At 39.5% G+C, this 26,527-nt stretch overlaps 1 protein-coding gene across 1 annotated transcript in view; it reads left to right on the top strand.

Annotated features, from left to right (window-relative positions):
* Nucleotides 1-26,527, top strand: part of LOC130026003 (disintegrin and metalloproteinase domain-containing protein 18-like) — a 124,076-nt gene that overhangs the window by 56,811 nt on the left and 40,738 nt on the right. The window contains 4 exon segments of the mRNA XM_056116660.1: nucleotides 6,156-6,251; nucleotides 9,767-9,965; nucleotides 10,758-10,854; nucleotides 24,444-24,633. Of these exon segments, the coding sequence (XP_055972635.1) occupies nucleotides 6,156-6,251; nucleotides 9,767-9,965; nucleotides 10,758-10,854; nucleotides 24,444-24,633 (582 nt within the window).

Here is a 26,527-nt window from a genome sequence, read left to right as displayed (position 1 = left end):
CCATCCTTTGACTTTGAGTCTGTGTTTGTTCTGGCTGTTGAGATGAGTTTCTTGTAGGCAGCAGAATGTTGGGTTCTGTCTCTGTATCCATTTTGCCACTCTGTGTCTCTTCAATGGTGAATTTAGACCATTGACATTGAGAGAGAGTATGGTTATGGGGTTTTGTGTCATTTTCTGTAGGGTGTGTTGTGGTTGTAGGGTTTGTCTTTTCTTATAGTAGCCCCTTTAGGCCTTGCTTTAGGTTTGGTTTTGAGTCTATGAAGTTCCTGAGCTGCCGTTTATCTATAAAATAGTGTACTGTTCCTTCGATTTTGAGGGAGAGTTTAGCTGGATAGAGTATTCTTGGGGAAGCATTCATTTCAGTGAGTTTTTTGACTATATCTTGCCACTGCCTTCGGGCTTGCAGGGTTTCCTCTGATAGGTCTGCTGTGAATCTAAGGGGTGCTCCTTTGTATGTTATTTCCTTCTTTGCCCTTGCTGCTTGCAGTATTGTGTCTCTATCGGCAGCATCAATCATTCTAACTATGATATGCCTTGGAGTGTTTTTGTTGGGGTCTCTTTTAGCTGGCACCCTTCGGGCTTCTTGAACCTGAATGGCTGCATTGCAGAGCTCTGGGAATTTTTCAGCAATGATTTGTTTGACGGTGTTTTTTTCGTTGGGGTTGTTTCCCTTAGGTTCAGGTAGTCCCATGATTCTAATATTGTTCCTCTTGGAATCATCTGCTAGGACTCTGATTCTCTGTAGAGCCATTTTGAGGTCCCTTGCCAGTGTTTGTTGTTGCGTGTTGGTTTGTTGCAGCTGATCTTCCAGGTCACTGATTCTCTCTTCAGCTGCGGTCATTCTATTTTTAAGAGAAGAAACTGAGTTTCTCATTTCATCTATGGAGTCTTTTAATCGTGACATTTCTGCTCTCATTTCTTCGCGTAATTTGTCAATTTTTTCTGTGGTGTTACTGGCTGTCTGTCTGACTGTGTCATTGAGTTGATTGAACATCTTGATGACTTCATATCTGAATTCTGTGTCAGAGAGATCCCTTAGGTGAGCTGTATCGACAGAATATTCTGGATTGTTTTTGTTCTCCTCCACTTGAGGTGGGGATTTTCTTTGTTTCTTCATATTGCTGAGTAAGTTGGGGACTAAATTCCTTGGGAACTAGGTTCGTTTGAATTAGTAAACAACCTGCGGCCGCGTAAGTGGCCGCCGGCCGGAAAATAGGCCACGCCCACTCTGAAGCCACGCCCACTCTGAAGCCACGCCCACTTCTGAAGAGGCCACACCTCTACGGAAAACTGGGTTTGAGATGAGATGAGCGCCGCATGAGTAGTGAAGAGGGGGCGGCAGCCGCTCACGGCTGCGTTTCTCCAGGCGTCTGCCGGGATGCCTGAGGTCCCGAAGGGAGAGATGGAAGTCCCGGGGCCACACAGCAGGGGCAGGGCTGACCTGGGTTTGAGAAGAGAGGAGTGCCGCGTGACTACCGGAGAGGGGGCGGCAGCCGCTCACGGCTGCGTTTCTCCAGGCGTCTGCCGGGATGCCTGAGGTCCCGAAGGGAGAGATGGAAGTCCCTATTTTTTTATTTTTATTTATTTATTTTTTGGGTCACACCCGGTGATGCACAGGGGTCACTCCTGGCTCATGCACTCAGGAATTACTCTTAGCGGTGCTCGGGGGACCATATGGGATGCTGGGAATCGAAGCCAGGTGGGCCGCATGCAAGGCAAATGCCTTACCTGCTGTGCTATTGCTCCAGCCTCCCATCCCTGAGATTTAAGCAGCCTCTCCTTACTCATCTTTCCCAACAATTGGAGGCTCTTTCAGGGTCAGGGGAATGAGACCTGTTATAGTTACTGGCTTGGCATATGGAATACACCACGGGGAGCTTGCCAGACTTTGCCCGTGTGGCTGGGATAATCTCGGTAGCTTGCCAGGCTCTCCGAGAGGGACGGGGGTATCAAACCCAGGTCTTCCACGTGCAAGGCAAATGCCCTACCCACTGTGCTATCGCTCCAGCCATATGTATATGACATAATACATATGATTTTTACATACGTAACTGGAAAAACCTACACCATGAAGACAGTAAAAGATCAGTGACTGCCAGAGGATGGGTAGAGGAGGAATGAAGAGCACAGGGGATTTTTATAGCAATTAAACTTCTGCATGATACTGTAATGGTGAATACATACACATTCATCAAAATCCATAGAACGTACAATGAAAAAAAAGCAGTAAAAACCACAAATTTCAGATATTAATAATATATTTATATTTGTCCACTTGTCACAACTTTACCTAATATAAGATGTTAATAAAAGGGGAGACCAATGAAGACGGAAGTTCTATATGGGAATTCTCTATATTATCTGCTCAACTTTCTGTGAACCTAAAACTACTTTATAGATTACACAGTCTTCGAAAGACAGCAAATAGCTCAGCGGTTGAGCTCATAAAGGCCATGAGTTTAATTCCCAACATCCCACATGTCAAGCAGAAACCCAAAGGCATTCTTTTTCGTAACATCACTATTATGTAGCACTGTCCTCCTGTTGTTCATTGATTTTCTCAAGCCAACACCAGTAACATCTCCATTATGAGACTTCTTGTTACTGTTTTCGGCATATCAAATACATCCTGGGGAGCTTGTCAGGCTTTGCTGTGTGGGCAGAATACTCTTGATAGCTTGCCCGACTTCGAGAGGGGTGGAGGAATTGAACCCAGGTTGGCCGCATGCAAGGCAAACACCCTACCGGCTGTGCTGTCGCTCTGTCCTATACCAGCAAAAACTCCCTACAGCACTGCCTCCCTGTCCTTTAAGACCACTCTTTCTCACATGCATATCTAGAAGATGGGGTACTCGATCATTGTATAACTGAAACCCAAACACTAAAGTTTATAAGTCTACAACTGTACCTCATGGTGTTTCACTAATAAAAAAGAAAATAAAAGATGATTTTCACCAAAAAAAAAAAAAGAGCGAGAAATGAGTCAGGAGGGTACAGTTCTGTGCTGGTTTAAAGGCGACAGCTTAAGTCAGTGCTGTCTTGAAACTTTCAGGTGTTTCCGAGCAAGAAATGACAATGGAAAGCGCCTGATGGAATGACAATACTGGGTAAAAGAAACATCATCTCTGGTGATGTGACTGGAGGTCACTTTTGAACCATACACTTATGAAAATTTTATTGATATTTTCCCACCTAATTAAATATAACTCAGTTAAGGACGTACTGTTTCTGGAATTAAACTTTTAGTTTACATTTGGTTAATAGGTATGAACAAGAACATAAGGAACATTTCAGTAAAGTATGTGAAGGATTATAACCCATCCCTTGCACCCCATATGGCCTCTCAGCACTGTTAGGGCTCAGAGTGATCCCTGAATGCTGAGTTGGTAGCAAGCCCTGAGCACAAACCAGTGTGCCCCCCCTCCCCCCAAAAAAATGAACCAAAACAAGTGAACAGAAAATATCAGCATTTGGGCTGGAGAAATATTACTTGGGTGAAACAGTTGCCTTTCACATGGCTTACCAAAGCCTATTGTCCCCCAGAGCATCACCAAGAGTGAGCTCTGAGCACAGAGTCAAGAGTAAGCCCTGAGTACAGCCAGGTGTGACCAAGGCCCCCCCCCCCTCACATCACAATAATCACAATAACATTATCTCAATAGTAAATTAAAATTTTAATTTAAAAACTATACATAGATTTATAGTTTTAATTATAAAATCACTACTTTTACAAATTGCACTTGTATTAAATTTTTTTAAAAAACCTGTATACAGGTGCATTTTCATAGAAAATTATTTGACTTGTTAAGCACTGAAAGTTCTCCCAATTTGTATAATAGCTGTCATTTATATTGTAAAATGCATGTGTACTGACATATCACATGTCACAGTTCACGGTTCTCCCGTTGTTCATCGATTTGCTCAAGCGGGCCCAGTTACATCTCCATTGTGAGACTTAATTGTTACTGTGTTTGGCATATCGAATACATCACGGGTAGCTTGCCAGGCCTTGCCGTGCGGGCAAGATACTCTCGGCATCTTGCCGGGCTCTCCGAGAGGGGTGGAGGAATCGAACTCGGGTCGGCCATGTTGGCTGCGTGCAAGGCAAACGCCTTATCCACTGTGCTATCACTCCAGCCCATATCACATGTATGTCTTTCATAATAAAAACCTAATACTTGAATACCTTATTAAATTTATTTCATTTTATGTATATGTAATTTAACTATTTCCAAAGAGTTACATTAATAAACCAATTATTAATAAGAACACTAGTAAAATTTTCTCTTGGAAACTCATACTTTCTCTCCAAATATAGTTTTATGTTGCTAATTTATGATGACCAAATATTTTAAATAATAAATATTTTAATCAATACATATTATGTTATTTATACCCTATGAATTGTAAAATATTAAAATGTATCAAATATCACTATATTGTATAATAGAAAGTTAGACACATACTTTTATTTTGTGTATGTATTAGTTTTATTGCTTTGACTTACTGATCACTGTGAAATACAAAATAAACTTGTAGGATAACACTGTTTTGTCCTTCCTGCATAGCCTCAGGTAGTTTAGGTATATGGGGTTGCTCCCATAACAGTGCTCCTATTCCTCTGTGTTTATTTGTAACTTCTTTCTTTGTGCTCTGTTGACTTGTAAATATTGTTTTTCTCTTCTCCCTAAGTCCTTTGCATAGTTTATTCAGAGCAATGTTCTTTTTGTATGGACACAAGAAGACAGTATGCTTTTGTTATGTGACTCAATGATATTTTCCTCCTGGGCATCTGTTCTCTCACCTAAGCCTCAGCTGCCCTTTCTTCCTAGCACCCCCAAAAGCAGGGTCCCCACGAGGGACTGGATGGAACCAGGGCAAGCGGTAAGCTTGTGCTACCCTGGCATCGAGATGGGCCTGGCCAAAGTGCCACAATGTGGGGCTGGAGCGATAGCACAGCAGGTAAGGCCTTTGCCTTGCATGTGGCCGACCCGGGTTCGATTCCCAGCATCCTATATGGTCCCTTGAGCACCGCCAGGAGTAACTCCTGAGTGTAGAGCCAGGAGTAACCCCTGTGCATCACCAGGTGTGACCCAAAACGCAAAACAAACAATAAAAAGTGCCACAATGTTTAAGTATAAGTTACGAGCTTGGTCATGGACAAATGCTGTCATGATCAAAAAGTAATAACTAGGTTTGGACCCTGCTAGGGTTAGGAATGATTAATCTAGCATGAGCACTGTAGTCTTAGTCTGTGGCAAGATGTTCCCAGGAGAGCTGCCCTATAAGCCTCAATGTTATCTCTTACTGTGTCCATACAAAAAATAACTAGTATTGAGATATTGATAGAGTTATTGGACTGAGGAAAGGAGAAAAACACCTTAGAAGGTATTTTGCCCTTGGGCAGTCAGGAAGGGTTTTGGAATGCCTTTTAGGAGGTATTTCCTTTGAACCTGGTGGGCCCTCAGGAAGGGCTTTCTTATGTTGATTTCTCTACCTGAGTGGAGTGTCAGCCCAGAGTGCAAGAGAGTTGGAGTGGCCAGAGTTGTAGAATGAGAGAGAGAGAGCAGGGAGGCAAGATGGACCAAGGAGAGGCTAGCAAGGGGGTGGGGGGAGAGAGAAGAATGTAGAAGAAGAACACAGGAGCAAGCACGTAGAGAGAGAGAGAGCCCAGGCTGCGAGATGGAGCACGGAGAGATGAGGGGGAGAGACACAAGGAGACAGGAATGAGGAGCAGAATGAGGACTAGAATGGGAGGCTCAGAGAGACAGGGGCAATCCCGTGGGGAGAATGGAATAAACGACATCTGATCAATCAATCGACTTGACACTTGTTTCCTCCACTGTCTGCCCCATGTCCCGGGCTGCCCTGGCTGGGTGAGCGGCCAGGGCCCACCTCGACGCGGGCGGCTAGGGGAAGAGCTGTTTGGGCCTCCTCCTGGCAGCCCTCAAAGAATTTATACACCCACTGTCACTGTTGTAGTGGTTCCTCTCCTGTTTTAACCCCCACCCCCTTATCCCCACCTCCCTCACCATGGCAAGCTGCTTACTAAGGACCAGTTCTCCTGAACTTTGTGAATGCATAAATTTTAGGCTGGGATTTAATAAGAACTGCTAAGTGGTTGACCGTAACTTTCTTTCTTTTTTTAATTTTAGGAGTGTCAATTTAAAATGTGTTGTGATTATAATACATGTAAACTGAAAGGTTCAGTGAAATGTGGCTCTGGACCATGTTGTACATCCAAATGTGAGGTAAGCTTCCAGCATTTGTTAAAAGGATATTAAATTGTTCTATAGAAGGCTGCAAAAATTGAATCAATGTTGAATTTGTTGAAAAATGAAAGTAATTTAGTAGAGCAAACTTGAGAATTTATAAACATCCACCGTAATGTGGGAAAACTACTGCGAAATAAAGAAGGCATTTTAGCTAGATAATTATCAATCCAGATTACCATCTTCTTAAGTGTTACAAATTTAATAAAATAAATCTTTGATATTACTGCATAAAATAATAACTCCAGGAAATTGTAAAGTCAAATCGTAAGAGACTAATTTTGGAACAATTAACAAAAGAAAAAATTGTATCGCAAACCAAATGTGTAGTGTATAAACCAGGCAGAGAACTCATTTGCATGTAAAAGTGAAGATCACACGTGTGCGTGTGCACACACACACACAGATAAAGTCATACCCGCACAGTTTATAACAAAGAAAGGAGAACTGTCAAATTTACATATAGATCATACTTAAGATAAATAAAAATAAAAACAATTATGCAGTGTTATAGAGAATTCAGAAGGATGGCTGTATTTAAAACAATATCAGAATAAAGTGTACAAGAACATGGAGATAACCATCTCTTCTGGATGCCTCTGGTGGGATTCTAAATGTTTAAAATCCCTTTGGTGAACAATATATTGTCAAGTTAGTTCTTTATCACCATATGTATGGAACCTAAAAGTATGCACATGTATAGAAAACTCAGGGAAGATTACCAATCATATTATTGTTTATATTAGCAAATTTTAAAAAATTTATTAGTGAATCGCCATGAGGTACAGTAACAGACTTACAAACTTTTGTGCTTGCATTTCAGTCATACAATGATTGAGTATCCATCCCTCCACCAGTGCCCATTTTCCACCACCAATGGTCCCAGCATCCCTTTCCACCACCCCCACCCCATCTCCTCCACCTCACCCCACCTCTGTGGCAGGGCATTCCCTTTTGCTCTCTCTTTTCCTCCTTTTGGGTGTTGTGGTTTGCAGTAGAGGTATTAAGTGGCCATCATATTCGGTCTATAGTCTACTTTCAGCCTGCATCTCCCATGTCGAGTGGGCCCTCCTAGCACCCTTTACTTGGTGGTTCCGTCTCTATCTGAGCTGCGTTTTCCCCCAGCATGCAAGGTCGACTTCTAAACTGTGGAGTAATCCTCCTGGTACTTTTCTCTATATAAAAGCTAATTTTAAAGGAAAACATTTATTGGCATGGCAATATCACGTTATTTCCTACAGTAGATTTAATAAATATGAACTAACTATATACAGATTTATTAACATAATAGTATGTATCATATATATATATAAAGGTAAAAAGGTAAAGGCCCTCGTAAAGGTCTGGCATATCGAATACTCTTGGTAGCTTGCCGGGCTCTCCGAGAGGGGCTGAGGAATCGAACTCGGGTCAGCCATGTTCGCCGCTTGTAAGGTGAACGCCCTACCCACTGTGCTATATATACTTAGTTTATATGCTAAGTCAAATAGGGATTTGGAAATGTCTCTACATTATTTTGGTCTAGGTTTTATTTTCCTGCTCAAATACTTATCAGCTTGTATGATCACAACATATAATCTTTGTTTTGCTGTTATTGGAATATTTATATGTAGCACTGTAACATTGTCCTCCCGTTGTTCATCAATATGCTTGAGTGGGCGCCAGTAATGCCTCCATTGTGTGACTTGTTGTTACTGGTTTTGTCATATTGAATATGCCACAGGGAGCTTGCCAGGTTCTGCCGTGTGGGCGAGATACTCTCAGTAGCTTGCTGGGCTCTCCGAGAGGGACTGAGGAATCAAACCTGGGTCGGCCGCATGCAAGGCAAATGCCCTACCCACTGTGCTATCACTACAGACCATTTACATGTACTAACATAATATAATGTTTTATTTTCAATATAAAGGTAAAAGGTAAAGGCCCTCCTGTTGTTCATCGATTTGCTCGAGCGGGCCCAGTAACGTCTCCATTGGAAATTTTGTTGTTACTGTATTTGGCATATCAAATACATCACGGGTGGCTTGCCAGGCTCTGCCTTGTGGGCGAGATACTCTCGGTAGCTTGCCGGGCTCTCCGAGAGAGGCGGAAGAATCGAACTCGGTTTGGCCATGTTGGCTGCATGCTAGGCAAATGCCCTACTGCTGTGCTATCACTCCAACCCCATATATTTGCTTGAAAAAAAAAACACATTCCATTCTAGTAAATATTTTATAATTTCAATTTTGTAAACTATATTGAATTTTTTTTTAAGTTTTTGGGCCACACCCAGAAATGCTCAGGAGTGATTCCTGGTTCTGTGCTTAGGATTCAATCCTGGTGATGCTTAGGGGAATATATTGGGGATTGAATCCTGGTTGGTTGTGTACAAGGCAAATGCCTTCCCCACTGTGCTATAGCTCCAGCCCCTAAATTCGAATTTTTATATTTTCCCTTTGCCCAAGTTTTCAACTAAGGTGTAACTTATGGAACATCATTTTAGTAAAACGATTTCTGGGTATTATGCAAAAATAATTAGTCTCATAGCAAGACTAGTCATAAAAATTAAAAATATTTCCTCTGCCAATTTGCAGTCAGTCAGTACTTCATATCACAGAACTTGGTAACTATTGTTTTGTTTTTTGCATTTATAACTTTGCAAAAATGTAAAACTTAAATTATGAAGACCTTATAATTAGCATCTTAGATTAATTCATTAATAGTTATTCGTTTGGGAGTTGCTCTGGGAATCTATCCCTGTGATTCTTGGTCAACTGATCCAACAGTATAATGCTAGAGTCTAAATACTTCTGTAGGGCCTGGAGACCCTAGCCTACGAGGTTTTAATGTGCTGGGGATTACCTGGTTATTCTGATAGTGCTCTGGGGTCTCCACTGGAGATGCTGGGGAGACAAAATATGGTGCCAAAAGTCTAACTGGGGTCAGTCATATGCATAGCATTTGCCTTACCCCTTTACTATCACTTATTGATTTATTCCTTTTGTGTTCTTCTAATGTATTCTTTTTTATTTCTACATATTATTGAATACTAATGAATATATTTTCTTGTTTAAAACGGGGTGTTTTAAGTTAGTTTTTTTTTTTGTCTTGAGAGACTGCTAGTAAGAATTCGAGCAGAAAAATAAAACCTAAATGAAAAAAGCAGAGACAATATTTCCCAATTTTAAAGAACATCTATGTTGAACTAATATTTCTATTCTCACACAGGACCTCCCAATCAATGGTTGAGTCACAGGACCTCCCAATCAATGTAGAATAAAAAGTGGTTAGGCAACTACATACCTTCTCCATAGGTAGAGACTTCTTTTAAGTCTTTGAGATTTACTTTTCTTGGGGCTTCACAAAGAACATTGTGCTTACTTTTTCCTTCTGAAAACTCACCTTTTAGAATTTTCTCAAGTATATATGATAAGACTTTATTTTCCTTGTTAAGTCTCTCCAATGATTAATTGACAATGGTCATTACAGTATGTGATTTTCCCTCCTTTTCCTTAAAGATAGCTGTAGCAGGCACTGTATGTAGAAAGAGTATTGATGAAGAGTGTGATTTTGTAGAGTATTGCAATGGAACTTCTAGTGATTGTGTACCTGACACTTATGCTTTGAATGGCAAGTTGTGCAGTTTAGGAACTTCCTATTGTTATAATGGACAGTGCCAAACTACTGATGACCAATGTACCACGATATTTGGAAAAGGTACTGATGTGTGTGTGTGTGTGTGTGTGTGTGTGTGTGTGTGTGTGTGTGCCTTACTGTAGATTAGGCATCTTTATATGGGATGTATCTTAATTTACTCATAACTCTAGAAGTAAAAAAAACCATGAATCACAAGCTCAATCAAGAGTATTTTTAAGGGCTGGAAAGATAGTACAGGTTTGTTTGCCTTGTGTACAGAGTTGTTTGTCTTGTGCATGACTAATGAGGTTCAATTTTGAGCATTGCATATGTAACCTATAAGCACCACCAAGAATGATCCCTAAGCACAGAATCAGAAATTAGTCTTGAAAACTGCAAGTGAGACCCCCCTAAAATTATCCCCCGACAAATAAATCTGAATTGTGAAAGCTTAGTTTTTGTAGGACTGTTTGATATCTTTTAAAAACATTATACTTTTCTCCTTCAAAGTTTGATTTTTGTTTTAGATAGCTGTTAACTATGATTTTGTAGCACATATATTATATAAAGAATTAAATGACCTATCCGTATAATAACATAGTATGGTAAATGCTGCATTAGTTCAGAAGATTTCTATTCATTTATTACACACTTCAAATCTCTCATTTCATTAAACAGAGCAGATTATATGGCCTAATCTGATATCCATTGAATTAGAAGTTACAGACCCCACAGGAAGAGTGTTAAAATTATTAATAATTTATAAATTTATAATAATTTATTATATAAATAATAGTTCATTACATTGTAATTGACAAGAAAATTTAATTTTGATCAAGAATAGTAATTTAACAAAAGTCTTTGTATTTTAAGGTGCTAGAGGTGCTCCATTTGCCTGTTTTGAAGAAATTAATGATGGATTTGGAAGCTGTGGTTTCAAAAATTTACAACCATTACCTTGTAAACAGAAGTACGTACACAGATCATAATTATTAATTCAGTCTTAAAGATTGTACATTTATTGTCAGTAAGTACTGAAGGATAATAATCATTAAATAATAATATACCAGAAAAATATTCATATAGCATCACATATGAAATTATGAATAATTATGTAATTTAGTATTTTTATTTTTGCCACAATATTATGAGACTAGAATGAAATATGTCTGAAACTTATTACCAGAAAATAGGAAATAGAAACCGTCAAAATCTGAAATATGTAATATATATTGTAATTTAAATTATTTTATTAAGTTTATAAATTACAGTGATACCAAAGCAAAAGCTTTATTTTAGGACATGGTATTATTGACATAAACATGTATTTCCTATTATATATTGAGAAAGTGATTAGCTATACTCTCAAATCAGTAATTCTTACCCATTCCTTGTCTGTCCCTCTGAAAATATTGATATGTATGTTGTTAAATCTCATGCTGTCTCATAAATGAGTTTTATTTATTTATTTTTGCTTACTGTTTTTTTATTTTTATCTCATATTTTTTAGTTCTGCTGTTGAGATTCCCCCTCTATAATGCTTTCAGTTCTGATGTATTAGTAATTTTATAGCTAGTGCATATGCAGGTTAGCAATTTCTGTTCTAATTCTTCTATATGTTCTTTTATATATCCTTTGCTTTGCTGAATTTATCTTTCATTGACATGATAATTAGTAAATTATTATGATTATTGTGATAGTCTTCATTAGACATTTTAGAATGCTCTAATCCCTGACGTCTCATCCAGGCTTTTGTCTTTAAAATCAGTAGAGAACAGGTTTTCACTATCATCACTTTCATTTAATTTGTATTAAAGATATGAGACATAAGACAACAGAAATAAAATTAATACATATTTATAAAGAAATGAAACGTCAGTTTTTCAGGTGGTGTGCTATATGCATAAACCGAAATACTAAGATATATTGGAAATAATGATATTAATGTGTATAGTACAGAAGTATACAAAATTTTCTATAATGTAAATATTGAACAAAAATAGGAAATTAAGACAAAAGTTCAATTTATGACAAAATCCTCCAGAATCTCCTGCCCCTGCGTCTGGCTGTCCTCACTGGGGTCGCTTGGAGGAGGGAGGGTTGAGTTTCTCTCCCCCCCTCCCGCCCCGAGCAGAGCCCCAGCTGAGGACCTCTAGAGCCAGCCACGGCCATGCTGGGACCACTCTCCACACGTCTGGATGGGCCTCATGCATGAAAGAACTGGCAGAGGAACCCAGGCATGCGGTTCCTGGGGCTGAGGTCTCCAAGCCTACACGGATTGGGACTGGGCCCTCTCCAACCAGACCCCCACCTTTCAGTAGGTAGGCGTCACACCCACCAGCTCCTGCCAGCACCAGGTTGGTCCCATCAACGGCCAAGACGCAGAGACTATAAAACCCAGCTCCCAGAGGAGAACAGAGCAGAGTCTCCTGCCCCTGTGCCTGGCTGTCCGCACCAGGAACCCTTGGAGGGGGGAGGGTTGAGTTTCTCTCCCCTCCCCCGCCCCGAGCAGAGCCCCAGCAGCTGAGGACCTCCGGAACCAGCCATGGCCATGCTGGGACCACTCTCCACATGTCCGGATGGGCCTTATGCATGAAAAAACTGGCAGAGGAACCCAGGCATGTGGGTTCCCGGGGCTGAGGTCTCCAAGCCTACTTGGATCAGGACTGGGCCTTCTTCAACCAGACCCTCCACCTTCCAGTAGGTAGCATCACACCCACCAGCTGCCCCAGTGCCAGGTTGGTCCCATCAATGGCCAAGATGCAGAGACTATAAAACCCAGCTCCCAGAAGAGCGCGGCTGCATTCATGGGTGCGTGACATCTTATTATCTTATTTTTCCTTTGGAGAACTTGGCAGGCTGCCAAAAGTATCCTGCCCGCACGGCAGAGTCTGGCAAACTTTCCGTGTCGTACTCAATATGCCAAATACCAGTAACAATGATGGGTCTCATTCTCCTAATCCTGAAAGAGTATTGAAATGGCTCTTTTAAAATCTCAGGGTTAGGAAGAAGGAGAGGTTACTGGTGTCTGCTTGAGGAAATTGACGAACAACAGGATGATCGTGATCCTCCAAAAATAACTAAAATAATTCAACACCAACCTGTATAATAAAAATTATGAAGTGTTGAAAAAGGACTGCAGCGCCCCTCAGGGCATTCTTGGGCACCTAGGTCAGTTATTCGATCCCGGGACTAGGCTTTGCATGCGTATGTGCCCCAGGTGTCCTCTAGGACCCCAGGACACTCATCATCCCTGAGGCTCTTCCTGTTCCAAACGCTGTGCCCAGTCTTCTGTCTACTCCAGGTTGTACCCGCCCCCACCCCCCCCACACACACACTAGGTACCCATAGGGGGAGTGGCCTCTTCAGAAGTGAGCAGGGCCTCTGTAGAAGTGGGTGTGGCCTAATTTTGGGCAGGAGCTGATCGCAAGGCCACAGTAGTTTACTCATACCCAGCAATCTCGTGTAACATTTCAGTCTCCATACCTCCACACAAACATGAAAAAAGAACACAAATCCTCACCAAGAGGGGAGGACAGTGAAAAGAGTCCAAAGCCTCATTAGTGCTACTCACCTAAGGGACCACTCTGAGAAAGAATTCAGATATGAAGTAATGAAGATTTTCAATGAACTCAATGAAACAGTCAGACAGATATCCAGTAAATTAAGGAGGACATGAGAGAAACAATTGAGAAAATACAGGAAGAAATGAGAGCAGAAATTGGAAAGCTACACACAGAAATGTCAAGAATAAAAGATTTGGTAGAGGAAATAAAAAGCTGAGTCTGTGCCTTCAAAAGTAGAATGGCCACATCTGAAGACAGAAACAGTGAGCTGGAAGATCAGCTGCAGGAAGCCTACAAGCAACAACAAACAATGGCAAGAGACCTCAACATAGCTCTAGAACGAATCAGAGTCCTAGGAGATGATTCCAAGAGGAAAAACATTAGAATCTTAGAATCTTTGGAGTAACAGAAGGTCAGGGAAACAATCCCAATGAAAAAGCCATAGTTAAACAAATCATTGCTGAAAAGTTCCCAGAGTTGGACAGTGCAGCCATTCAGATTCAAGAAGCCAAAAGGGTGCCAGCTAAAAAGAGACCCTAACAAAAACACTCTTAGACACATAGTTAGAATGATGGATGCCGCAGATAGAGAGACAATACTGCAAGCAGCAAGTGCAAAGAAGGGAATCACATACAGGGGAACACCACTTAGATTCACAGCAGGTCTATCAGAGGAAACCCTCTAAGTCCGAAGGCATTGGTGGGATATAGTGAAAAAACTCCGTGAAATGAATGCTTCACCAAGAATACTCTATCTGGCTAAACTCTCACTCAAACTCAAAGGAATGGTACACTATTTTCAGGATAAACAGCAGCTCAGCAACTACATAGACTCAAAACCAAACCTAACAGAAGGGCTAAAGAGGCTACTATAAGACAAGACAAACCCGACAAGTACAACAAGTCCTTACAGAAAGATGACACAAAACCCCATAACAATAATATCTCTCAACTTTAATGGTCTAAATTCACCAATTAAGAGACACAGAGTGGCAAAATGGATTTAGAGACAGAACCCAACATTCTGCTGCCTACAAGAAACACATCTGAACAGTCAGAAAAAACACAGACTCAAAGTTAAAGGATGGAAAACAATCTGCAAGCAAGCAGCTTCCTCAAAAAAGCTGGGGTGGTCATACATTTATACATATCCTACAACATAAATTCCATGTTGAAAAAGATTAGAAGAGACAACAAGGGCTATTTTCTATTCATCAAGGGATACGTACAAGGGGAAGAAATCACAGTCTTAAATGTATACGCACCTAATGAGGAAACAGCTAAATATTTAAAAAAAACTACTAACAGATATTAAGGAGGACATTGCTAGCAACACAATAGTAGCCAGAGACTTCAACATCACCTTATCATCTCTGGATAGATCAATAAGAACAAAACTCAGCAAGGAAGCATTGGCCTTAAAGAAAGAAATAGAAGAGAGAGGGCTTATGGACCTATACAGGGCTTTACACGCCAAAAGAAACAATACACATTCTTCTCCAGTGCACACGGAACATTTTCCATAATAGACCATGTACTAGGCCACAAAGCATACCTCAACAGAATCAGGAAGATAGATATTATATCAACTCTCTTCTCAGACACGATGTGCTGAAGATAAAAGTTAATCATGTACAGATGCAGAATACCAAATTAAACACCTGGAAATTAAACAACTCAATATTGAACAACAAGTGGGTCATGAAGGAAGTCAAGGATGAAATCAAAAGATACCTGGAAACAAATGAGAATGAAGACACAAGCTATCAGAACCTATGGGATGCAGTTAAAGCCTTGTTAAGGGGACAATTTATAGCTCTGCAAGCATTTCTCAGGAAGGAAAAAGGGTCCACATCAACAGCTTGACTTCACAGTCCAAGAGCTTAGAAAAGGATCAACAAAAGGAGCCCAAACCAGGCAGAAGGAAGGAGATCATAAAACTTAGAGCAGAATTTAATGACATGGAAACCCCAAAAACAATCCAAAAGATCAATGAAACCAAGAGTTGGTTCTTTGAGAAAATAGATAAACCACTACAAGACTCACAAAGAAAGAGAGAGAAAACCCTACTAGACCGATTCAGAATGAGAAGGTGGATATCACAACAGAAATCAAAGAAATTCAGAGACTACTTTGAAAGTCTGTATATCATGAAACAAGAGAATCTTGAAGAAATGAATGAATTCCTGGATTCCTATAATCTCCCAAGGCTGAATCAAGAAGTTCTAGATTACATGAATAGACCTATTAACATCATGGAAATTGAAACTGTAATCAAAAGTCTTCCCAAAAATAAAAGCCCAGTTCCAAATGGACTCACTAGCAAATTTTTCCAAAAATTTAAAGAGGACCTATTGCCAGTTCTTCTAAAGCTTTCCGAGGAATTTGAAGAAACAGAAACTCTCCCAAACAGTTTCTATGAAGCTCATACCTCTCTAATAGCAAAAGGACACAAAAACACCACAAGAAAAGAGAACTACAGGCCGATATTCCTGATGACCACGGACGTGAAGATTCACAACAAAAATATTAGCAAATAGAATTCAACAACTTATCTTAAAGATCATACACCATGACCAAGTGGAATTCTCCCCGGGAATGCAAGGAGGATGGTTTAACATTCAGAAATCAATCAAAATAATCCATTATATGAACAAAAAGTTAAAAACCATATGATCATATCAATAAATGTAGAGAAAGCATTTGACAAGATCCAGTAACCCGTTTATGATGAAAACCATCACCAAAATGGCTACAGAAGGGACTTTCATCAAAATAGTTAAAGCCATCTACCACAAGTATATGGCAATCATCATCCTCAATGGAGAAAAACTAAGAGCTTGCCCTCTAAGATCAGGGATGAGACAAGGATGCCCACTCTCTCCACTGCTCTTCAATATAGGACTGGAAGTACTTGCAATAGCAGTTAGGCAAGAAAAATATATTAAGGGCATTCAGGTAGGAAAGGAAGAAATAATGCACTCTCTATCACAGATGATATGATACTCAGAGAACCCTAAAACCTCTACCAAGAAACTCCTAGAAACAATATACTTGTATAATAAAGTTGCAGGCTATAAAATCAATACACAAAAGTCTATGGCTTTCCAATATGCAAATAATGAGAGAGAATAAAGTGATATGAAAAAACTATTCCATTCACAATTGTCCCCCAGAAAATCAAGTACCTAGGAATCAGCTTAACTAAGTAAGTAAAAGACCTGTACAAAGAAAACTACAAAACTCTACTTCAGGAATTAAAAGAGGACAAGAGAAAATGGAAAGGTATTCCCTGCTCATAGATCGGGATAATTAACGTTGTCAAAATGGCAATACTCCCCAAAGCATTGTACAAACTCAATGCTATCCTATAATGATACCTATGACATTCATCAAAGAAATTGAGTAAGTACTCCTGAAATTCATATGGAAAAATAAGCCCCCATGAATAGCTAAAGCAATTCTTGTGAAAAAGGAAATGGGAGGAATCAATCTCCCTAACTTCAAACTAACTTCAAACAAAGCAGTAATAAAACAGCATGGTACTGGAGCAAAGGCAGAGACGTAGACCAATGGAACAGGGTTGAATATAATGACATCTAGCCCCAAATATTTTTCATTTTTTTCATCATCCTGTTATTCGTCGATTGCCTCGAGCAGGCCCCAGTAACGTCTCTTTCATCCTAGCCCTGAGATTATATTCAAGGCTCTTTAGGAGAATGAGACCCATCATTGTTACTGGTATTTGGCATATTTGGTATGCCACGGGGAGTTTGCCAGACTCTGCCCTGTGGGCAGGCTACATTCGATAGCCTGAAAGTTTGTCCAAAGTAGCCCCAAATATATGATCATTTAATCTTTGATAAGGGAGCAAGAAATGTGAAGTGGAGCAAGGAAAGCCTCTTTAACAGATTGCGTTGGCAAAACTGGATGGCTATATGCAACAAAATGGGCTCAGATCTCTGCTTAACACCATGTACAAAAGTAGGATTAAAATGGATTTAAGAACTCAACATCAGATGGGAATCCATAAGGTACATTGAAGACGAGGTTGGAAAAACCCGCCATTACATTGAAGCTAACGGTATCTTCAAAGATGGCATGCCACTGGTCAAACAAGTGAAAACAGAGATAGACAACTGGGACTACCTTCAACTAAAAAGCTTCTGCACCTCAAAAGAAACAATGACCAAAATACAAAGACAGTCTGTAGGATGGGAAAGGATATTTTCCTAATACTCATCCGACAAGAGGTTGATATCAAGGTTATACGAGGTACTGGTTGAACTCCATGAGAAAACATCCAACCCCATCAAAAAATGGGGTGATGAAATGAACAGAAACTTTGTCAAAGAAGAAATCCTAGTGGCAAAAAGGTACATGAAAAATGCTCTACATCATTAATCATCAGGGAGATGCAGATCAAAACAACGAGATATCATCTCATGCCACAAAGCCTGGCCCACATCCAGAGAACAAAAGCAACTGGTGTTGGCACAGATGTGGCGAGAAAGGGACCCTTCTTCACTGCTGTGGGAGTGATGACAAATTCAGCCCTTTTGGAAAACAGTATGGATAATTCTCAAAAAATTAAAAATTGAGCTACCATTTGACCCATCAATACCACTCCTGGGAATATATCCTGGAGAGGCAAAAAAGTACAGACGAAATGACATCTGCACTTCTATGTTCATTTCTACACTGTTGATAGTGGCCCTAATTTGAAAAAAACCTGAGTGCCTGAGAATAGATGACTGGTTAAAGAAACTCTGGTACATCTACACAATTGAATTCTACGCAGCTGTTACAAAAGATGAAGTTATGAAATTTATATACAAGTGGTTCTTCATGGAAAGTATCATGCTAAGTGAAATGAGCAAGCAATAGAGGGACAGACATAGTCTTTAAGACTGCATTAATCTGGAGAATATAAAGTAACAGAATGGGAGTTGAACACCCAAGAATAGTTGAGATAAGTATCAGGAAGTCTGCTCCAGGGCTTAGAAGCTGGCCTTACATGCTGGGGGAAAAGGAAGCTCAGATAGAGAAGGGAACACCAAGTAAAGGATGTTGGAGGATTTTCTCGGGATGCAAGATGCGTGCTGAATGTAGACTATAGACCGAACACTTAAGCCATCCAATACCTCTATTGCAAACTGCAACACACTAAAGGAAAGAGTGACCAAAAGAGAATGACCTGCCACAGCGGTGGGGTAGAGTTGGGGGGTTGGGGTGTGGGAGTGGGAGGGCTGCTGGTATCATTGGTGGTGGAGAATGGGCTCTGGTGGAGTGATGATACTCAATCATTGTATGACTGAAACTCAAGCAGGAAAGTTTGTAAGTCTACAACTGTACCTTACATCATGGTGTTCCACTAATAAAAAAAAATAAAAATAAAAATAAATAAAAATGACTCCCATTAAAAAAAATGTTTATCTCTCCTCTGGATATATGCTGTTGAAGATAGCCTTTGGGACCTAGCATGGAAAGCAAGAATCTGTTAGCCTCTCCTTCTGGCCCTACAACTGAAGCTCTTGAAAAAGTACATTTTTGTTTTTCTTCAAAAAAATTATGAATTGCATAAAAGACATAAGATGAACTGTTATGCCATGGAGAGAAATTTCATATACATGATGGTGTAATTGTACAACAACTATTGGGATCTTGGGAATGTGAGGATAGTTCCTCAAGTCAGGGATAGCAGATGCTCAAGACTTTTGTATAAAGAATGGCTTGAACAAAGTCATCTACACAGGACATAGATTTATAGTCATATGATCAAGTTTATTAGAAAAAGGTATGGTTGAATAGGGGCAGAGGGAATGTGCCTCCATTCACTAAGGAGAAGGTAGTGAGGGGAGGTAGGGTTTTGTTATGACTAGGAAAAAAGTTGCTGGAGCTCTATCCTTCAGTGCTCTATGGCATAGGCAACGTTGAAGTATTGCTGACACCGAAAGATGTCTGTTTTCCACGTCTTAAGTTATCGACACAATTAATCGATGTTATTCTTAGATATATCAGATTTCCTGGGCAACAGACTGGTTCCCAGAGAAGTTGGGACCCAGTGCATTCCCTACAAACCTAGTGATCTCTAATGATTTAAGGGTTGTGCCAGGGAGAACTCTAAAATAGGGGAAATTAATATAGAAATTATGTCCATTGTAGCAAAAGCACATGTATATTTAATGATATCCTAATTAAATTGCCAATGATATTTTGAAAGAAATAAAACAAAATTTAATATCAAAATAATCACTCAAATTTGCTTTCAATAAAATCTTTCCAGAAATTAAGCACAGATGGTCAATGGGCATATGTAAAATTCTCATCTTCACTAATTACTACAGAAATATAAATTTAAACTACAATAATGCTACCACAGCATGTGAGAAAGAATTAGACTGAGTGTAGCAATATCAACAAATGCAAGTGTCTTTTCAAAATAGTGTTTTGGGGCCTTGCAGTATATGCCACATGCAGAATCGTCAAAATTTCAACAAATGGGCAACAATATTTACAAAATATTTAGCCATATAAACTGGAGCAAGAAAAGAACATTCAGGAAATAGAATTAGGAAAATTTAGTCACATGCAAAAAAAATCTCGTTCACACTATGCACAAAAGTTAAATGGATTAAAGACTTCAATATTAGACCTAAATCCATAAATTACATTGACAAAACAGTCATAACTCTTCAGTTAACAACAGGAAGACCTAAATAAAAATAGTGACATATCACCTCACAATAGAAGAGTGACTCATCAAAAAGTCTAGAAACAACCAGTGCTGGAGAGGATATAGAGGAAAGGGAGCCCTCATCAGTGGTTAGTGGGAATGTTGCCAGGTTTAGACTATATTGAAGATAATGGAGACTTCTCAAAAAATTAAGAATTGAGAATGGTTCATACTGTTTTCCAAAAGGGCTGAACCAGTCGGCATTCCCATCAGCAGTGAAGGAGGGTCCCTTTCTTGCCACATCCTCTTCAGCACAGGTTGCTTTTGTTCTTGTGAATGTGGGCCAGTCTCTGTGGTGTGAAATGATATCTCATTGTGGTTTTGACCTGCATCTCCCTGATGATTAATGATGTGTAGCATTTTCTAATGTACCTTTTTGACATTCAGACTTCTTCTTTGAGAAAGTCTCTGATCATTTCATCGCCCCATTTTTTGATGAGGTTGGATGCTGAAAGTAGACTATACACCAAACATGATTGCCACTCAATGCCTCTTTTGCAAACCACAGCACCCAAAAGGAGAGAGAGAACGAAGGGGAATGCCCTGCCACAGAGGCAAGGTTGGATGGGGGGGTTGGGGGGAGGAGGGATACTGCGATCCGTGGTGGTGGGAAAGGGGCACTGGAGGAGGGATGGGTATTTGATCATTGTATAATTGAAAAAAAGTCTAGAAACAACCAGTTCTGGAGAGGATATAGAGGAAAGGGAGCCCTTTAAGCGCAAAATTTGTAAGTCTACAACTGTACCTCATAGTGTCTCACTAATAAAAATTTAAAAGAAGTTCCATAGTGAATGCACAAAAAAAAATTAAGAATTGAGGTTCTGTATTAACCTACAATTCCATTTCATGTAACAGCCCCCAAATATTCTCATAAGTACCTTTGGGTTTTTTTAAAAATTTTTTCTGGCTACACCCAGCCGTGTTAAGGGCTTTCTCCTGATTCTATGCTCAGGGATAACTCCTGGAAGATCTTGGGGACCAAGATATGATAACAAGGATTGTACCGGAATTTATCACATGCAAGGAAAATGCCTTATCCCCTGTACTATTGCTCAGGCCCCCTTCATCAGTACTTTGATGGGAATTTCTTGAATCTCTATTAGGCCTGGGATAGGATGATCAATGTTAAAATTTCTAATCATTGAGCATTAAATATATTTTTTTACTTCCTTGTTTTCCATGTGTAAATTTTTCATAGCCTCTGTTATTGCTCAGGTACTTGATTAATTTGAACATTATTATGTAGTTGTCTTTTTATTTCTCTCTCTTACTTCATTATCTGCATATAAATTACAACATATTTTTGTGTACTAATTTATAGTTAAGAGTTTTGCCACGTTATGATCATCTAATCTTTGATAAGGGAGCAAGAAATGTGAAGTGGAGCAAGGAAAGCCTCTTTAACAAATTGTGCTGGCAAAACTGGACAGCTACATGCAAAATAATGGGCTCAGATCTCTGCCTAACACCATGTACAAAAGTAAGATCAAAATGTATTGAAGACCTCAACATAAGACCAGAATCCATAAGGTACATTGAAGACAAAATTGGCAAAACCCTCCATGACATTGAAGCTAGTGGTATCTTCAAAGGTATCACACCACTGGCCAAGCAAGTGAAAACAGCGATAGATAAATGGGACAATCTTAAACTAAGAAGCTTCTGCACCTCAAAAGAAACGGTGACCAAAATACAAAGACAGTCTACAGAATGGGAAAGGATATTCGCCAAACACACATCCGACAAGGGGTTGATATCAAGGATATACAAAGTACTGGTTGAACTCCACAAGAAGAAAACATCAAACCCCATCAAAAAATGGGGTGATGAAATTAACAGAAACTTTGTCAAAGAAGTCTGAATGGCTAAAAGGCACATGATAAAATGCTCTACATCATTTATTATCAGATGTGATTACATCTGATGATTACCTCTGAGATCAAAACAACAATGAGTATCATTTCACACCACAGACACTGGCCCACATCCAAAAGAAAAAAAGCAACCAGTGCTGGCACGGATGTGGAGAGAAAGGGACCCTCCTTCACTGCTGGTGGGAATGCCGACTGGTTCAACCCTTTTGGAAAACAGTATGGACGACTCTCAAAAAATTAGAAATTGAGCTCCCATTTGACCCAGCAATACCACTCCTGGGAATATACCGTGGAGAGACTAAAAAGTATAGTCGAAGTGACATCTGCACTTGTTTGTTCATTGCAGCACTGTTTACAATAACTAGAATATGGAAAAAAACCTGAGTGCCCGAGAACAGATGACTGGTTAAAGAAACTTTGGTACATTTACACAATGGAGTACTATGTAGTTGTTAGAAAAGATGAAGTCATGAAATTTATATACAAGTGGTACTACATGGAAAGTATCATGCTAAGCGAAATGAGTCAGAAAGAGAGGGATAGACATAGAAAGATTGCATTCATCTGGGGAACATAAAGTAACAAAATAGGAGACTAACACCCAAGAATAGCCGAGATTAGTACCAGAAATTTTGCTCCATGACTTGGAGGCCAGCCACACGTGCTAGGGGAAAAGGCAGCTCAGATAGAGAAGGGAGCACCAAATAATGTGTGTTGGGAGGATCCTCCCAGGATGGGATATGCATGCTGGAAGTAGACTATAGATTGGCACTCAATGCCTCTTTTGAAAACCACAGCACCTAAAAGAAGAGAGAGAACAAAAGGGATTGCCCTGCCACAGAGGAAGGGTGGGATAGGGATATGGGGGGTGGGAGGGATACTGGTATTAGTGGTGGTGGAGAATGGGCACTGGTAGAGGGATAGGTTCTTGATCATTGTATAATTGAAACCGAAGCACAAAAATTTGTTAGTCTACAACTGTACCTCATGGTGTTTCACTAATAAAAATTTATTAAAAAGACTTTCACCACATTTTGGTGATTACAAAAAGCAAGAGGTAACAGATCATTTTTCAGGAAGTCATTTAAGAATATTGTAAACCTCTGAGAGAACCTAATGTCCTGATTAGTGATAGAATACAAAAGGCTAAATTAAATGTCTAGAAAAAGGTTTGGTATACTTTCTGTGTAGTGTCTGTAGATATCTAATTTCAAGAGAGCAAGTGCTAAACTGTCGAAAATAGCATGTTGGAAGACTTTTTGGATGAAGAATAACTTATTAATATACAGACAACAAATAGTGGCAGATATCAGACATATTTTTAAAAAGGGCTCAAAAATTGCATAAAGAATAGATGCATGCAAAAGCCAAAAGATAGTAGTGTGAGTAGGGTGTTTGCCTTGCATGTGGCTGACCAGTGTTCAATCTCAGACACTGCATATATTCACCTAAGTACTTCCAGGGATGATCTCTGAGCACAGAGAAAGGGGGAAACTTTGAGCACCACCAGTTGTGGTCCACAAACCAAAATATCTAAATAAATAAGTGTATGAAATCAACCGTTCACCACAAATGTTGAGTAATAAAGGTCATGTTTAAGCTCCATCTGTAAGGGGGTAGTGATGCATTTTTCCCCATGAGTGTGATCACTGTATCACTGTCATCCTGTTGTTCATCGATTGCCTCGAGCAAACCCTAGTAACGTCTCCTTCGTCCTAGCCCTGAGATTTTAAAAAGTACCATATTCGAGGATCTTTCAGGGTCAGGAGAATGAGACCCATCATTGTTACTGGTTTTTGGCATATTGAATACAACACGGGGAGTTTGCCAGACTCTGCCATGTGGGCAGGATACTTTTGGTAGCCTGCCAGGTTCTCCAAAGTAAGAATTAGATGACAAGAATTAGATGATAAGATGAGTGTGATCAAAAATGAAAAACTTACATGGGCTCTGAAACAATGTGTCTGGACAGCAAGCTCAAACTGTTTTGTAATGGGAAATACAATCATATTTGCAAATCAGATTTCAGTGTATACTTTTCAATTTTGCAACAATGCTGACAAGTTAGATTTCATTTATTTATCATGGCAAGCTACCCTTGACATATTCGATATGCCAAAAAAACAGTAACAACAAGTCTCACAGTTTGTTGCGAGATGTTACTGGCACCCACTCGAGCAAATTGATGAACAATGGGAGGACATTGCTACAGTATAGCATAAGATAATACTATTTGGTATTTTTCTTGACTTTATATTACCAATAAAACAACATTTATATCGTTATAAGCACAATAGTATTTGAAATTATATTTATAGGCTGCATATGTTTAAAATATGCAAATGTGTTTTTAATATGTGGAATATTTTGTTTTTCTTTTTCAGGGATGTTCTCTGTGGAAAACTGGCCTGTGTTTGGCCAAATAGGGATACTTATAAAAGTGATGTTCATTCTGTACTCTACACATACATTCATGATTATATTTGCATGTCCATAGCTACTGGAACATCATTGAGAGCAGATGGAAAAGATTATGCCTATGTTGCTGATGGCACTGTGTGCGGTCCAAATATGGTAACAGAATAAATGACTTTGTAGTTAGTTGTTTTCCCGTAAGTAATTTTAAGGTACTATAAATTCCAAAGTGGAATTCTATTATATTCATTCATATTCCCATAGCACAAAAACAGAATATACTTAAGTATGGATAGATATTTATTTCCAAATTATATAAAAAACATTAAAATACATTAAATATATTTTCAATACTATTTTGGGAACTCATGTCATATCAATCCTTATGAGACTGAACTATTATATTTTAAGCACAATATTCTGATTTTTATCTTTGAATTATAAGTGCTTTTTAATTTATATTTTTAATGAGGTAATGTTTTGTATGACTATATTCATTTTAGGTTTGCAATTTCACAGCTCTTAAAAATAGCCAACTTCAGATTAACTGCATGACACACACACTAAATTACATATATGCATATATATGCATTTATAAATATATAATGTGGACTACATATTACATATGAAGTTTGGAAGAAACAACCATAACTTCTCATTAAAAAATATGATTGAAGTGCATTTACATGATCATGTGCACGTGCAAATATATATAAAAGTAAGCATTTAAAGTATATAATCATGAGAAAAATTGAAAAAAGTTTCAGTCGTAGCAATATGAAAGCTTGAGGTCATATTTTTATCATAAACTTTGATCTTGACTAAGAGATTTCAGAATGGTACACATCTCTGTCATTTTTCAATTCTGTTATTAGATCTCTAATAAATAAGCATGGTGAAAAAATTTATAGTTGTAGCAGTGTGTATTGTGTAATTTGTGTATATTTGTATACTTATAAACTATATTTGAATATGTGAAGACGTGATATTTTGGTTTTAGTATTTTTTATTTCTAAAATGAAAGTTCAATTTTATTTAAAGGACCATAAACTATAATTCCTTCCATCACTTAATCACTTAACTTCCCGTTAGTCGTCAATTTGCTCGAGCGGGCGCCAGTAACGTCTCCATTTGTTCCTGTCATGTGCTAGTGTAGCCCAATGGCATCTGTTCGCTCTGGGAACATGAAGGGCCTCAAAATGATCATTCATGATCTTGACGAAGAAGTCTGACCATCTGGTAGGTGGGCGGCCACGCGGTCTTTTGACATCCCGTGGAATCCTGTCAGTAACAGCTCTAGTCCAGCGGTCGTCTTTAAATCTCATTACGTGACCAGCCCATCTGATTTTCGACACCTTGGCAAATGAGACAGCATCCCTGATTCTTGATCGTCGACGGATGTCAGAATTCCGGATTCGTTCTCTCATTTGAGTGAAACGTGATATTCCAAGCATAGCTCTTTCTATTCTTCTTTGGGAGACCTGAATAGCGTTCTCATCTTGTTTGCGTAGGGCCCAGGTCTCTGAGGCATATGTTAATGCGGGAAGAACAGTGGAATCAAAGAGATGTGCCCGGAGCCGGAGGTTCTTCGTCCTCTTAGCTATTTCTTCGACGTTCTTGAAGGCGTTCCAAGCCACTCTCTTCCTCCTGTGCAGCTCGGGTGCCAGGTCATTTGTCATGTTGACCTCTCGACCTAGGTACACATAGCTGTTGCATTCGGAGATGGTCGTTCCGTTGAGAGCGAATGGGGCGTCAGGAACGAGGCTGTTTCTCATAAACATTGTCTTCGTAAGATTCAGCTGTAGTCCTACCTTTCCACACTCATGGTCAAAGTTGGCCAGCATTTGTGCCGCTTGACTGATGTTTGGTGTTATTAAAACAATGTCATCAGCAAAGCGGAGGTGGTGTCGTTGCCGACCATCTATCTTCACTCCCATTCCTTCCCATTCCAGTCGTCGCATGATGTTCTCGAGGGTGGCACTGAAGAGTTTCGGTGAAATGGTATCACCCCTCTCTTGACATCAACGATCACTTCTTTGTAGAATGGTGAGAT

The sequence above is a fragment of the Sorex fumeus genome, unplaced genomic scaffold, assembly GCF_029834395.1.
Source record: "Sorex fumeus unplaced genomic scaffold, SorFum_2.1 ptg000033l, whole genome shotgun sequence".
Taxonomy (NCBI): Eukaryota; Metazoa; Chordata; class Mammalia; order Eulipotyphla; family Soricidae; genus Sorex; species Sorex fumeus.
Note: the sequence above shows the minus strand (reverse complement) of the source record. Positions and strands in the feature narration are given on the sequence as shown.